This window comes from Salvia splendens, chromosome 16, assembly GCF_004379255.2.
Source record: "Salvia splendens isolate huo1 chromosome 16, SspV2, whole genome shotgun sequence".
In the NCBI taxonomy this organism is placed as follows: domain Eukaryota; kingdom Viridiplantae; phylum Streptophyta; class Magnoliopsida; order Lamiales; family Lamiaceae; genus Salvia; species Salvia splendens.
The window spans coordinates 4,990,409-5,006,847 of record NC_056047.1 but is presented as its reverse complement, the minus strand read 5'-3'; the positions used below and the strand labels follow the sequence as shown (position 1 = coordinate 5,006,847).

General features: G+C 36.0%; 2 protein-coding genes across 10 annotated transcripts; both read left to right on the top strand.

Moving 5' to 3' along the window:
• The first annotated feature begins 226 nt into the window (after positions 1–226).
• LOC121769839 (O-fucosyltransferase 27-like) lies at positions 227–4,586 on the top strand. The gene is made up of 9 exons (XM_042166599.1): positions 227–596; positions 1,080–1,164; positions 1,456–1,526; positions 1,622–1,710; positions 1,846–2,089; positions 2,356–2,559; positions 2,670–2,798; positions 2,952–3,502; positions 3,752–4,586. The coding sequence occupies exons 1-9, from the start codon at positions 354–356 to the stop codon at positions 4,236–4,238; spliced, it is 2,103 nt and encodes a 700-aa protein (XP_042022533.1). The 5' UTR covers positions 227–353; the 3' UTR covers positions 4,239–4,586.
• A 6,854-nt stretch (positions 4,587–11,440) lies between these two features.
• Positions 11,441–16,153, top strand: LOC121771993 (alpha/beta hydrolase domain-containing protein 17C-like). Of its 9 annotated transcripts, none has more exons than XR_006044233.1 (7): positions 11,441–12,044; positions 12,666–12,702; positions 12,785–13,021; positions 13,106–13,153; positions 14,657–14,879; positions 15,228–15,313; positions 15,808–16,153. XR_006044233.1 is itself a non-coding variant. In XM_042168904.1 (7 exons), exons 1-6 carry the CDS (start codon positions 11,746–11,748, stop codon positions 15,298–15,300), a joined length of 1,131 nt encoding a protein of 376 aa, XP_042024838.1. In that variant the 5' UTR covers positions 11,442–11,745; the 3' UTR covers positions 15,301–15,313; positions 15,595–16,153. The 9 variants fall into 9 exon arrangements, 5 of the variants coding, with proteins under 5 accessions (XP_042024841.1, XP_042024838.1, XP_042024836.1 ...); XR_006044234.1 differs by having other exon boundaries at positions 15,595–16,153; XR_006044232.1 differs by having other exon boundaries at positions 11,442–12,044; positions 14,657–15,135.
• Positions 16,154–16,439: the final 286 nt, after the last annotated feature.

The following is a 16,439-nucleotide window of genomic DNA, read 5'->3' as shown; positions in this document are numbered from 1 at the left end:
TCAAAAAAATGCAACATAATGAAATTAGAATGAGTACAGCTGTAATTTGAAATTTTGGCTCGCCTTTTAACTATGTGGATGTGGCGTTAGTCAATGAGCTCCTGTCGTATAGTGCACGCGCCGCCAGCGAGAGTGCGGGTGAGCCTATGAATTAGTGCATGAAATTATAAAACGACAAACAAACCTGTCTTAAGGATTTTTAATTTTTTATGCTCCTAATCTCCACACCACAACCCACTCTCCCACATCCCACCTCCTCGCACTGTCGCAATCGCTTCCTCACACTATTCTTTTTTACTCATTTTCCCTCTCACGCCCACTCATTGCTCCTGCGCGTGAAATAGCTCCACACCATGAAGTGGGTCTCCCCCACCAAACTCGGTGGCGTCGGCGCCGGCGGGGAGGCGAAGCCGCTGCTTTTCAAGTCCAAGCTCAAGTGGGTCGGACTGTTTGGTCTTGTCCTCTCCGCTTTCTCTCTCTTCACCCACTTTCTTCTCGCCAGATACAGCGTTGGTGCTACTGTTTCCGAGTATAAATCTTCAATCACAATCTTCTCTTGGAGGCCCATTTTCGAGAATGCCAATTCTCCCTCACCTGTAATGTCATAAAGATCTCATCTTTTATGCTAATTTTCCTCCAATTTCGCTTTGAGGCGTCGTTTTTCGTTTGAATCTGGGTTGATTGCACCTTTTTTGCTTTTCGGAAACGCAGAATTTAGCGGTGTGGATCATGGAAAGTAGTGATTTTTTTGTGTTTGATGCAAGCTACAATTGTGTAATAATTTTGTTTATGTGGTGAGATTAGTGGGGTCAATCTTTTGTGGTTAATTTTTTAATTATTGTTCTTTTGCTAGCTTATAAAATGTGGTTTTCGATTTCCGATGCCAGTTTTCCTCTTTTCTTGTGTTTCAGAATCATAATGTTTATTTGTTTAAGAATGTCTTGTTTGACTCTGTATTACTATCTTTTTTGGGAAATTCTTAGCTGTAGTATACTGTACATGTTTTGTTTTTTAAATCTAATTCAAGAATCATGTTTGGTTTTCATTCTTGGCTGATTTGAATCTCATGATTTGTGCAGCCTGGATTGTACAGAAGACTTTGGGCCCCTGTGAAGCATCTTGAATCTTTAAATCCCTATGCAAATCCTAGAGCAAACTATGTAGGTTAGATCTGCTTCTGTGTGTGCTTATTCAATGCTCAAAATGGAGTATACTATTCACACACAGCATTGCTTCCTTTCTCCAGATCAAGGGTTTAAATCAAAACTTAGAGCTGAATTATGTTTATGATATCTGGGGGTGTTGATTGTATATCTTATCTTGATTATTTCAAGAACTTGGTTTAAGATTTGAAATTAGTAGTACTACTTACTAGTAAATGTCCTTTGTTTTCAATATTTGGGAATAGAAGAAATGCATTCTTTGCTGTTTAACTCTGTTCTCAATACACTGCAGCTCCTCCTCCACAGACGGACAGATTTATATTTGTAAGGATACGAGGGGGTTTTCATGAAATAAGGAACTCGGTGAGTATGAACTCTTGTAATTACTGCATACAGTAGTTTGGTTTATTTTATTTAAAAATCTTATTAAAAAGGTTCATCACTTTATGTGTTTGCAGATATGTGATGTTGTTGTGGTTGCTCGGCTTCTTAATGCCACTCTAGTGATTCCCGAGATTCAATCCACAACGAGTAGCAAAGGGATCAGGTCGGTTCCTTTCCTGACATGGCTACATGCTTTTACAATACAACCAAAGGATGCTGTCATTGTTGTGTTAATTTTTCTTGAATGCTTTCTGAACTTATCTCTTTATCTCTCTATAATTTCTCTTATGTTATTCAGCACAGAGTTCAAGAGTTTTGCCTACCTGTATAGCGAGGATCAATTCATGACAGCTTTGGTTGGAGATATCAGAGTTGTGAAAACACTGCCTAAGGATCTTAAAGGAGCAAGAAGGAAGAAAGAAATTCCTTCTTTCAAAGTACCAAGCTCCGCGTCTCCATATTTCTATCTTCATCATGTTCTGCCAGTGCTGAAAAAGCACGCGGTTGTCGAGCTTGTTGTCCCAGATGGTGGATGCTTGCAGGTACCCTAGTCTCTTGGTGGTTTATACTGTACAATTGTCATCATTGATGCCACTATGATCAAAGCAATATCAGAAAGAAAGCGGGTAGCTCAGAACTCTTTGGCCATTGGGTCAATGAGTAATCTGCATTATGCATTTCCAAATATAATTTGTAAAAGAACTAGTTTGGTTGAATAGTTAATTGTTTAAGTCTCAACGTTAATTGAATATCTCCGCTTGTGCAACTGGTTACTTATGTCGTTGTGGTTGAATTTTTTGTCTCCTAGGCCTTACTTCCTCCACAGTTAGAAGAATATCAAAGGCTAAGGTGTCGGGTTGCTTTCCATGCTCTGAAGTTCAGAGAGGAGGTCCAAGAACTTGCCTCAAGGATCCTATACAGATTAAGATCTTCAGGCCGGCCGTTTATAGCCTATGATCCTGGAATGACAAGAGATGCATTAGCTTATAATGGCTGTGCTGAACTCTTTCAGGTATCTTTCGGGAACTTCTGAATGTCTGATAGGTTTACAAAAGTTGGTGATATTAATTTCATCTGCAAAGGTTTGCTTATTAATTAGTGTTGTGCCACCAATTTTTCTAGGATGTGCACACTGAGCTCATTCAACATAAACGAGCTTGGATGATTAAACGTGGAATCGTCAAAGGGAACCTCACTGTGGATTCAGCTGAGCAACGAGTTCGCGGTTTATGTCCACTTATGCCTGAGGAAGTATGTTGACTTATTATCATCTGTTTTTTTGCTTTTATTATTCTTGTTGAGCTATTAATGATTAATATCCTGATCCAAGTGCTTGTTGTTTTAAGCATTCCATGTGTGATATGATGGTTGACAATTGATATGGTTCCTTGTTTTTTCCTATAGATTGGTATTCTTCTTCGTGCTTATGGCTATTCATGGGACACTATTATTTACGTTTCTGGTGGAGAGGTCTTTGGTGGGCAGAAGAAGTTGATTCCCCTTCATGCTATGTTCGAGAATGTTGTAGATCGGACTTCCTTAAGCATGGTATGGGAGTTGGACAAAATGTATGGCCGTGAAGCCAACCTTGTAGACAAACCTAAGACTTCGCCTCCACTTAAAGTGGAAAAGAAACCCGATGCTTGGAAAAATTCTGGTCTTCGCCCCCGTCCACTCCCGCCACCCCCAGCAAGATTCAAATATCCTTACAACATTGAAGGCTGGTGGGGTTGGGTAGCTGAGAGCGACAACGAACCAGAGAGTACAGTTATGGAGTTGAGAACCAATGCACACAAATTGCTGTGGGAAGCAATTGACTACACTATATGTGTAGAAGCAGATGCGTTCGTGCCAGGATTTGATCGTGATGGTCGAGGAAACCCAAATTTTGCTAGCTTGGTAATGGGACACAGGCTTTATCAGGCTGCCTCCTTGAAAACTTTTCGAATAGACAGGTATTAGTCCCATATTCTTAACTTCTACCTCCTATATTAGGGTAGTTTTTCAATACTACTGATGCTGTATTCTTGTTTGCTCAATAATCAATTAGTGTAAAAATACGTTGCCATATATTGGGAGGTTTATATTTTCACGCTGTCATTTCAAGTTTGCAATGTTATCTTCTTGCATTGGGTGGTTTGGTGGCAAGGGATGATGTCTCGACTCCCCTATCATGACATAATGTGCTTTTTCTCCTCTTATAGGAAAGTGATGGCGAAAGTCTTAGATGAGATACGCGACCACCTTTATCAAGTCAACGGGACGTGGATAGCGTCTGTACGCAGGCATCTGCGAAGGAACATAGTTGATGGACTAACAGAGGAACTCACTAGATCGAAACCATTGTCTTTTCTGTCTTTCCCTGTCGCCGAGTGCTCTTGCTCAGGGGGTTCCCAACCTGGTGCAGTTCCGGCTAATACCTCGGCCCCTCTAAGCCAACCACCCCTGCGCAAAGTGTTAGCTTCTATAGCAAAGTGCCCGTCCTGGATGGACAGGAATGCCACTTCAAATCCAAGGGACAAGGAAAGCGATGAGGTGGATGATGTCTACAAAGATGACCCGGATTCGCCAGATGCTGCAGTTCTCTTCCGCCAAGTCGGTGACAGCAATGAAGGCAGTGGAGTAGAGATGAGCAACAAAGAAGAAACACAAATGGATGATCAAGAAGAGCTAGAAGGTGGGGAAAGGTGACGGAGATGATCTGGTTGATCGTTTGTACAGATGGCTTTCGTATGGTATGGATACCACCTGATTGAAGCTACAGGATAGGATTTTCCGGGACCAACGTGTGAGAACTGAGAATGCCTGCTTGTTGACATGGATCAAAGGCCATGTTCGTGTTTGTGTTGGTGTCCGAGTTGGGGCAGAGAGATCGGTCGTTGGAGGCAGTTTGATGGGCGTTCTTGGGATGGTGCAAGAAGAAGCAGGACTAACTGAGATTGGAATATTTTTTGTAATAGTAGTGTAATTCAAGCTCATGTATCAATTTTGATGGCAAGTGACCTTATAATAGACTAATCTTAATTAACTCTTCGCCTATTTCTCTGCAGGAGTTCTTATTTGTTGGTTTCTGTTTTTCAAAGAATGGCTGGCAATTGTGAAGAAACATGAAATACACAAATGGGATTGTGTTGTGAAATCAAAATAATAATTTTGAGTGCATATGTATGGTTGTGTAGGTAGAAATTGCTTGACAACAACCTGATAACAATACTGGTTTGATGTCTCTACAACTTATTTCTCTCAAAAGTTTGACACAAACAAAACAAAATAAAACACAACTAAACAACTGTATTGTATAATGTACAATACTAACAAGTCTTCTATTGATGATGATGATGCTAAAGAAACACAAACACAAACTCCTACACTTATCATGTGCTTTTTTGTGATCAGACAACTATAAAAGACAACTATCTGAATGACTAACTTTTGTTTAGGACTACATAAACTATATATATGTGGAGTGGCCCCACTCAGTGGAGCAAAATTGTGAAGCCAATAGGAATTAATCTATGCTAACAGAAACTGCATCATCCCTCAGTCTTCAGGCACATGGTTGTTGATTGGTGGCTTTCGCCGCGCCATCCCTCTGTAGTCCTTGCGCATTAGGCTTGCTACCTTGTCTGCTGCCTCAATCAACGCCTTTGTTTCATCGGTCTTCTTGGAGTTGGATTCTTGGGAATGCTGCAACATTTTTCTCCCCAAAAGAATCTCAACATCCTGTTTCATTGACACTGAATAATTATTACCATGATCAAGTAATATGAAACAAAGTGTCCAAACATAGAAAGAGACTCACACTCTGAAGAAACACATCTTTCTGTGATTATGTTCCAAGATTGCCTGTAAAAAGATTCAATTTTTAGCAAAAAAAAAAGGATCTTGAACATGAACATTCATATAACAAGAATTACACCTACCTTGATCACACTCTGCAGATCCAAGAGCAACCAGAATGATCACAACACTCAATAGTAATCCTGAAAAACATCGATGCGCCATCTACTTTGTTTTCTCCAGAGTTTGTTCAAAAATGACTTCAATTTTAGATTTTAGATTGCAACAAGTAGTGAATAGAGAAGCCCAGAAAGTGCAATGTGTGGTTTTATAGAGTTCAAACCGGAGTCAAAGGTAAGGATTCCGACAACTAGCTGCTTGCATTCGAATATTTTAAGCTTGGTTCTGGCTACAAACAGGACATAGGAAGACTCAATAGATAAAATAATCACATTTAATAATCAGAAATGTACTGAATAAACCATATGAAAACAGATGCCAGTTTCGAATAGTGGTGTAGCTGCATTGCCCAAAGATACTGCTGATCTTGCACCATTTTAATAAGTACTCCATATACATATCACAAGAGGTGTGTAATAGAAATTCCATGCAATAATAATATTTCACATAATAATGTTTTCAAACTAAACTTTCTTGGAAGTCACACGTGAAATACAAGGTCAAAAGTTGACAGTGATTATGAGCTGTTTTACCCTTATTATACTAGAAAGTTCATGAGCAAAAAGGTGAAACTAAAACATCAGGGTTGTTTTTAATTTCTTTTTTAAGTAAACAATTATCAGTAGTCAGAGATTCGTTTACCAGTGTTGAATGATCTCTGAGAGAGAGGGATTAGAGTGGAAAATCATATCTTTGGATACCTAATACTTGATGAGTTAATTATAAAGTTCAGCATGACTTCATTCAAAATTTGGAAAGGAATCTTGCTAGTTTTAAACAACTTGTTTAGAATATTTATGCATGATTTAGTTATTAATATACCACTCAGCTCATAATCATTGATCACAAACTCAACTCACTTCACCAATGGAGTCTAATATACTACTTGGAAAAGAAAATCACCAAATTTGGAGATTAAAACGTGAGGTGTGTGGAAAGTAAACACACTCCTTTTGAGATTAACAAAGAGATTTTCCCAAAGAAAATTAACCTGAGCATCAAGAACGTGGGCTACTAGTTATTTTTGCATAGAATTACTCAATTTCTTCCCTTTTAAGGAATTATTTAAGAAAGTAGTTTTGGTGTTAGCACCTCATTAGGCCACGAGGAGCATTAGTCATCTTGATATCAGTGTTTAATCATCCTTAGTCGGTTACTAATCTTTATTAGGAATTTGGTCTTGATATCAGTGTTCAATTATCATCCTTAATTAGTCGGTTACTGATAAATCTTTCTTCAATTATCAATGTAACAACACTATATCGTTTTAAGCCACGTAAAATTTTTGACATGTCACGTATAAAAGAGTTGCTAGACATTTTGGTCCTTATACCCCTTACACTTAAGAGTGATACTAAATGGTCATATTATGGTCGGCCATAAAAAGTTAATTTAGTCCATTTACATATATAAAAAAATTAGAATTACTGATATAACCTTATATGCGTGTGAATGAACTTGTGAGTTGGTATTTATCTTTGAATTCCATTATGTAAAACATATTAATATCACGAATTACTGTATACGTTGAGCAACACTAAAAAAATGACAATAGTAATAAGTTGAACAAAAACTGCGAAAGAACAACAGTAACATGTTGAGCAATAAATAATGAAAATGATATAAAAGTAAAATCAAGTAGTATTAAACCAAAAATTAAAAAAAAATCAGTTTTTTTTTTTGCTATTTAATCAATTTATGGTTGTCCATAATATGACCATGTAGCTTTATTCTACACTTAAACCCCTGATTAATAAAATCAATTAAAGTCCCAAATCTATAGCACCCAGTCAATCTTCTCTTAAAAAAAAGAATTTTTATGCATAATTAAAACAAAAATACTCCTGCTAATTAAGAAAGTGCAATAACTTTTTCTTTGCTAACTAAAGCTTTTTGTTCAAAGCAAATTTTAATTAAAATCCATGGGCAAAGTGGAGACGGATTTTGATCAAGTGGTTTCTATATTAATGTACTAATAATTTAACTTTGTACACACTCATATAGTTTTATACTGTTTCATCTAAAAAATACTCTATTTTATAAGGAAATTACCTCAATAGTTATCATCACCGTGAACAAATAGTTACATACTTACATGTACATTTTTTATTCTAAGGTGGACACCTTGAGTCTAGTCATGATCCCTCGTAAAAGTACGTGAAGTTACTAATTTGTTACTCCACATTTTATTCTCCCACTCACTTTGAGTCTAGTCATGATCCCTAGTAAAAGCACCAATTGATAGGCTTTTGTATCCTATCGATCAGCAATAGAGCACTCGAACGATTACGAAGAACAAGATAAACACTAATTGAGGTGGGTGCTAGGGGGCGATTTCCGCCAGAACCGGGAATGAAAGTAATTAACTTTATTTCTAAATGAATGAAAATACTATAGAATTCTATAATTTATAGAATTCTAAACCCTAAACATATCTTGCTAATCAAGAAAGATAATTAAAATAAAAGATTGCAAAAGATTTTAAAAATAAATAAAGATAAATAACTAAAATAAAAGATACGCTAAAATATTGGAGATGATATTCGGCGAGATTTACTAGACGAGATTCACAAGATCGAGGGCCCTATCAGAAAGTGATTAGTGATTTCACATATACTTCAAATTTTGCGTTTCGATTTGTTTTATTTGAGCAATGCCCAGTTTCGAGTTTCATTTCTTAAAATTATTTGTGTTAGTGGGACTTGATTGAATATGAAACTTTTAACGTAACAGTTGTTATCTTTTTTACTTTATTCTCTTAACTTAAATTGTTTAATAAATAAAAAAATAGTTAAATACTTTAACTATTTTGGAACGGAATATATGAGTAAGTATGTAATATTCAAAATATATTTCTCTGAACTAATTGTGAAATACTCCCTCCGTCGTGGAGTCTCATTTCTAGACGATGCGGGTTTTAAGAAATGTTAAGAAAAGTGGGTGGAAAAAAGTTAGTGGAATAAATGTCCCACTTGTATATAATAGTTTTAAATGAAACGTGAGTGAAATGAGTTAGTGGAAGATGAAACCCTATTACCATTTATGGTAAAAGTGAACCGAGACTCCTATTCACAAACGGACTCAAATGGCAAAACGGAACTTTTATTCGTGGACGGAGGGGTAGTACTCATAGTATTTTATTACTAATGCCATTTTACTCTATCTGTTCTTTCTTTTTAATTTCATTCATTGTAGTAGTAGTATTTTGGACGCAAAAAACTTCTATTTTCATGTAATGTCATTCTAAATAAATATTCTATATGCATCTTTAGAAAGATTGCGAAAAATCTTTAATTCGATTACAATATTCAAAATATGGGTTCAAAATAAACAAACTATGTTAAAATATACTCCTATAATAATTATTTAATTAATAAAAACGTGGTTAATTGTTGTAAACTGTACGCGCTCTAATTGAATGAAGTTAATGTTATTTGATTCACTATACAAAGTAACCACTGAAATAATATTGAAAAGTGAAAACTCTCTTTAAGTGTTAAATTTTTAATAACGAGTAGTGTTGATGTAGCTAGATAGGTTTTACCTTAAATTTGTTAGAAAGTTATTTCTTTTAAATAAGCAATGATGATTCATATTAAAGGAAAACGTAATTGCAATTTAAGACGTATAGATGTAGAAAATTAGACAATGTCAGATAGTAATATATATTCAATGGATTCTTAATTGCCACCGAGGACAAGAAAATTCAATACTTATGATGCAATTATAGGGTGGCCATGAACTTAAAATATTCCTATTTAGAAACTACTATATTACTATGAGTTACCATTATTAAAAATGGTTAGTGATTTTTATGCCCATAAGTCATAACGATTCTCAATTGCGTGGCACAATATCCGAACCTTTTATTTTAAGATCAGATTTTTAATTCATACTCCATTTAAAAAAAAAATTGTATTCCATATCAAAATTTTAATGCTTATCACCAATAGAAAAATCCCACATAAAAAGATATTGTTATTCACATTTTCTACACTATATAACTACATTATTTCTAAAATCAATTTTTTTCAATTACGAATTTATGGAAAAAGTTAATAATCTAAGATATCTTTGATGGAGTAGTACAATACAATGGTTATCTAGAGTAATACAAAAATACTTTTTAGGATTTAACAAGTATAAATATGACCGAAACACATCGTCTCAAACTATCAATTAGTAGGAGCATTAGATTTGCTCTCACAATACTCATTCCCATAAGCATAAGCAATCAATGATGAACTCACCAACTTCTCCACATAAATTAAGTATTTAAGGTATTAATAGAATCACAATTATTGCAGCTTGACTTTTATATTAAAAAAATGTCGATGTGATTATTATTTTGGAAGAAAGTTCTCTATAAATAAAGTCCTAATTTCCTGAAGAGTTATTGCTGAATCATTATTTATTTGGTGGTCTGTCATTTATCACTGATAAAGAACATTCATAACGCAGCCAGCCCACCCACTGGGCTTTTGGACCGTTTGAATTTTGCAGTATAATAGCACATCCATATCCATTTAATAAAACAAAATAGATAAAATTGCATTTTGAATTTCAAATTTTAAACCTTGCTGTAAATACATTCAATTATTAACACATTTTAGTAATGTCGTAATCTTATTAGTATATGATACTATAATTTTTTACAAATTTGAAGTTCAGATTTAGACTTTCATTCTACATTTAAAATCATAATTGATTGAAGAATTAACATACCCGTTATTTATGTTATCATCTCTCATTATCAATTTTCTCAATTGACACCTAATGTTTGTACAATTGGGTTAACATCAATGTGATGAATTTCTAGCTTTTCGGTTGTTCAAGTTGAATTCTGAACATTCAACGATGAAATTGACAATATAAGTTGAATCGATAAAATGAAATGAAACGTATATTTATAGTATATGCAAGTTAAACATTTCGATAAGTCTTTCATTTAAGTAAAATGCTCATTTATATTTAGTCTATATCCTTACAAATCTCACCCCTTTCAAATATTTATTTAATTCTCAAGGGAATATGATCAAATGAAACTAAAATGATCTATCTAAGTAATTATCATCTCATGCCTCTCAATGTAAATAACTCAAAAAATTAAAAGACAATCCATCACTGTTCAGGATCCATATGAAATCATAAGTAAAATTTGGATTTTTGCCAAAAGCTACCACATAAAATGTTATGAAATGAACACAAATTGCGCAATGATGTTAAGCACATGTAGGAAAACCCCCACCACACAAAAAGAAATCAACTTTTTTCATGTTATTAGAAAATCACCTTTTCAATTATTTTGAAAAACAAATAAAAAAAAACACTTTTAGTTAAGTTCTTCTCCCTTTTCTCATTTTATTAATTTTGAGAAAACCCTATTAGTCAACTTTAACTTATTAAAAGTGATTGAGGAGGGAGATAAGGATACCGCGTCATCCTAGAGGTCACGAGTTTGACCCCTGTGAGGCGCATCTTGGGGATTAATTTCCCCTGGGGGTTCTTGAATCCTGGCCTGGACCCAGGAGCTGGGGGAGATAGGTTAACGACGTCCCCTTGATTGGGTTGATAGGTTAACTGATCTGGACCCGTGCTTGGGGAAAGGTTGGCTGACTCGTTCCTTCCCATCCCGACAACGAAGCGCAACTCGATGGTAAGACGTTTCACCTCCGACCGTTAGGCCGGGGGTCCGAGTCACTTCGGGGGTAGATGGGGAACACTTTAACTTATTAAAAGAAAAAACTTTAACTTATTAAAAAAAAACTGTAACTTATTAAAAAAACACTTTAACCCGCAACTACTGCACTACCTACACCAATCCAATCCTCCTCCGCCACGTGTCGACAGACCTCCCCTTAAATCGCTTTCGCATAATCGACGATTTAAGAAGAAGAGGATCACTGTTCACCCTCCGATGCGATCATCATTGGGGATTTCACACGTGTCACCATCCACTTTAACGGCGGAAATCCCTCCTTCCTTTCCCCCTTTCAAAATCACATACACACAAACGCGCACCTTTACATATAGCTTCCCCTCTGTATCTATCGTTTTATACATTCTCTCAAACGTCAATAATTGAACCTAGATTCGGTTCAATCACCCGATTCGTTGTAATTTTTTCATGAAAACAATCTCTGTTGGTTGGAATCAGGAGGCAGGGGTTCAATTTTCGATTGCTCGATTTCTTTGTGTGCTGATTAATTTCTAGGGTGTAAATTATTGTGAGTGTGCGATGGGGGGGATGACGTCGTCGATGGCGGCGAAGTTTGCGTTTTTTCCTCCGAATCCGCCGTCGTACCGGATGGTGGCGGAGGAGACGGGGAAGCTTAAGATGACGGAGGTGGCGAACCACGATAACGTCGATGTTTTGAAAGTGAAGACGAAGAGGGGGACGGAGATCGTGGCGGTGTACGTGAAGAATCCCTCGGCGAAGCTGACGCTGCTGTACTCGCACGGGAACGCTGCTGATCTAGGGCAGATGTATGATCTCTTCAGTGAACTCAGCTTCCACCTCCGAGTCAACTTGATGGGGTATTTTTCATAGAGATATGTGATTACATTTTTCGTTCATATTTAGGTTTTGGATGTTTCACTGGTGAGATTAGTTATGAATGGAACTCTGGATCATGAAATTATTTCATGAGTGGTAAATTAGCCACGATCGGTGTAGCTTGATGGCATCACTCGCTCCTCGTTAGGGCAAGGACAGCGTTCAATCACAATTTCCCTGCATCAGCTGCAAAAGGATAAGGAATTATAGGTGAATTATTGAAGATTAGGACACTGACATCCTGCAACAGATTAGGATTGGAATAAGAATTGGATTGAGCTTTGGATTAGATACGGATATTTGTTATTGTAACTGAGAGCTGATTTTGAATTGTGATGGCATATTGCTTATATTGCCACTGTCATAATTATGTCAATCTAGTTAAATTTCATGTATACTATCTATTCATCTACTTGATTTACCTTTTACTACTATATTGTATGTGGAGTATCTAATTCAGATTAAGTTTTTCTTATATAGATCTCATATTTTTGGAACCTATTTGAACTTTATTTCATAAGAATTATATTTGTTTCAAATCCGGCTAAACAGTGAATATGAAGTGTGGATGCTTACTGAATATAATTTTTTCCTGGCTGCAGGTATGACTATTCCGGATATGGACAATCCACAGGAAAGGTATGGGAAGCGGGACATCATTCTAGTTTTGAGGAGCTTTTAATTGAAAAAAGGCTAACTTTGTGTGTCATTCTTTTCTTAGCCAAGTGAGCAGAATACTTATGCAGACATTGAAGCTGCATATGAGTGCCTGAAAGAAACTTATGGGGTAAAAGAGGAAGATGTAATATTGTATGGACAGTCGGTAGGGAGTGGTCCTACTTTGGATCTTTCATCACGTTTGTCCAGGTTAAGGGCTGTGGTTCTTCACAGCCCAATCCTGTCAGGACTTAGAGTTATGTATCCTGTTAAACGCACATACTGGTTTGACATTTATAAGGTAATTATTTCCCATAAGTGTTTCATGTTTTGCACTTTTGTTGCATAGCATTGTAATATCTTGTTCTTTTTGCTCTTTCTACAGAATATTGACAAAATCCCATTGGTCCAGTGCCCAGTGCTGGTTATTCATGTAAGTATTGTGTTTATCTTCTTTTTCTTGTTTGCTGGCTGTATAAATCTATAAGACTAGTTGTAAACTCTAGCATTTTACATTAGGTTTGTTGGTAAACATGTTAGTTCCATTTACCTTTAATGCTCCAACACAGTGCAGACATTATTTTGAAAGACAAAGGCTATTTTCTTAAGAGTGACCATCTGTTAGTCACATAATAGACCAAATTGAAATATGAAATTACATAAATTGTGAACCCAATCAAAACTGAATAAATGGAGGCCACAGTTCTTCTAAACCCAAATTATGGTTCAGTTGGCTCAGTTTCTTGTTTTCATTTGGACATCTCAAACAACAAAATAGTTGTGGATCATGTACCATGATTCCTTCTCTATCTTTCTATTGCAAAGAACCCCCATATTCATGATTCGAAGAACAAGATGTTCAAATAAAAAAATGGGAATAGGAGAACAAACGAGATACAAAAGCCATGTGAAGATATGTAGAAAATGGCAAGATGTGAGGCTGCACAGAAAGGTATACAGAAAGTTATTATGGGGAGTGAGAACTTTTGACTGCTGAACTGATTAAGAGAGAGAGATATTTGGCCTTTTGGAAGTTAAGAACTGAATCAAAGCGGTTTAACTGATTTCTCCGCAATTTGAAAGCATAACTGATCCGGCTTGGCTTGATTTTCCCTACTGTTGGTGGTCATGTGATGCCTTTCCTATTTTTTATAATCAATTTGCCTTTTGGATGTTGCGGGGTTTGTACTTAATGAGTGGGCTGATTTTAGAACATCATTTGTATTTGCTTTGTGAATGTGTTAAGAGTAAAGGCAGAGGATGACTGTAAGCGAACAGTAAGAACAAAAAAGATCAAACAAAACAAGGATAGAAAATAAACCCTGAATAGAAAATACAGAATTAATCCTCAACTGAAGCTTTTAAATCATATTTTTTTTTGTTATAGTATACTGCCCATTGTTAAATATCAACAGTTGTTTCCATTTTTCCATTTTCTCTTAAATTTATTTTTGGTAATACATGTCACTGAACTTGAGATCATGTGAATGGTTTTTGACACTTTTGTGCATCATCCCTACCTAGAAATACTGTAACAGAAAAAAATTAGGGATTATATGCTCAGATAGGTAAAATTTTCTAGCATAATAGTTGGATTTAGTGGTATATGTACTGTTAAATCATGACATTTATAGTAGTATTTTTTATTAAGTCGGTGGTAGTTTGTCAGTTGGACACTTTGTAGAGACTCGAACAGTACCACCCGATCCACCACATACCCGTTATGTAGACTCTAAAATGCATATAATACTGTAAATGTTTTATGAAGACATTTCCATGCTCCCATAACCCAACATCCTTAAAAAAAGTTATCAAGGAATGACCTACACTTTTTTGCTATATATAGCTAAGATCATGCTTGCGTAGGTTTTTTATGGTACGTAGGAGATCAATCTACTCTTTCTTAACACATGCATCTCTATCTGGTATTTAACAGGGCACTGAAGATGATGTGGTAGATTGCTCTCATGGTAAGCAGCTCTGGGAGCTGTGCAAAGAGAAGTACGAGCCATTATGGGTTAAAGGGGGCAATCACTGTGACCTGGAGCTTTACCCAGAATACATAAAGCATTTGAAGAAATTCATATTAGCTGTTGAGAAATCAGCGCATCTGAGAAGTGGATCTGTAGAATCTGTGGATCAAATGGACACACAAAAAGGTATAGATTCCCGACCCAGACAAAGCACAGATCATAGGGAAAAGTCTAGATCAAGCACAGATCATAGAGAAAAGCCTAGGGAAAGTATAGACCAAAAGGAGAAATCCAGAGCCAGTGTTGACAAGAGAGAAAGATCAAGAAAGAGTACGGAGTTAGCAGAAAAGCCCAGTAATATTGCTGAGCAGCCAGAGAAAGCTAGGAACAGCATAGATCGGTTGGCCTCAACTTAGATATCTGAAATTCCTTCACTGTATATGTGTGTTATTATCATTCCTTTAATTCCTAAGATTACGTATTTTGCAAATTTGCCAAAACTTTTCCTTGACCGTCAGACTTTAATTATGGCAGCTTCGGAGAGATGATGAGATCAGCTGTTTTGTGCAATATCGACTGTTTCAAGCCTGTGGGGACAAAGGTCTGACGATGGAGGGGAGGTCAGTTGAAATAGCTCAGACCTTTTTTTTATTCTTTCCTTTGGGTTAGTATTTAGATTTTCCAGGCGGCGAGTAATCTTAACATTTCATTGGTTATCAGTTTCATGTTTTGAACACCTTCAAGTTGCAGATAATGTATTTTCATTGCCATCGTACACATATCCATTTGTTTCTAACGAGCTTAATTCATATTGAAAACTCTTTCCCTCCATGACAAAGAAGCTGATGATTACAACAGGTCGCACATCCAAATGAAATAATACCTTGTTTTTTGTCAATAGATACTGGTTGAATTGGGCATATGTTGAAGGACAAAGATGTCCAACACTGTATGGTTTACCAGTCTCTTGTAGTTTCGGCTCTAGATTGGTGGAAGTGGTTTATGGAGGAAGTTTCATAATTTTCCAATTCTGACTTCTAGCACCAATGATATGGTTAGAAGAAGCATAGCCACTTAATTTAGTAATTTTGGAATTGTTATTTGTTATTACCAGATACAGAGCGACAGAGAATGATACATGGGGCATTGGCTTGCCTTGTCCCAATAGAAAACTCCTGGGCTGGTTCATTTGGATCAAGGTTTTGAAATGGGAAACGGATATGTAGATGATAACTTTGCTTAGGGAAGGAAGCTGCTGTCCTTGTAGTAGATTGCTTGGTATACCATGTTACAACTTCGACTTTCTAATGATTCTGCCTCAATATTTTGCGGCTTCAGTTATGTCGACTATCATGGCATCGAATTAGTGCATTTTTTAGTTTGCAAAGTCCTAATTGATATGTTGCTTTATGTAATGGTGTAAACCTGAACTATTTTGAAGTGAATTATTTTTGGTTTCAGTATTATAGTTTTTGAACGACCTTGAAAATAATTGAAAATCTGAGAGAAAATTAAATCAAGTTTTTCTGAATGACAAACTTAATAGTTAAACACTCACACCAACTGAGAAACACGTCATGTAGTAATAAAAATGACTAAATTCTACTCCCTTCATCCCATAAATTTTGTTACACTTTGATGGAGCAAGGATTTTAAGAAATGTTATACTTAGTAATAAAAATGACTAACTTTATCCCTTGAGTGAATTGAAAAAATTAGTTGAACGTGAGTCATACTTTTATATAC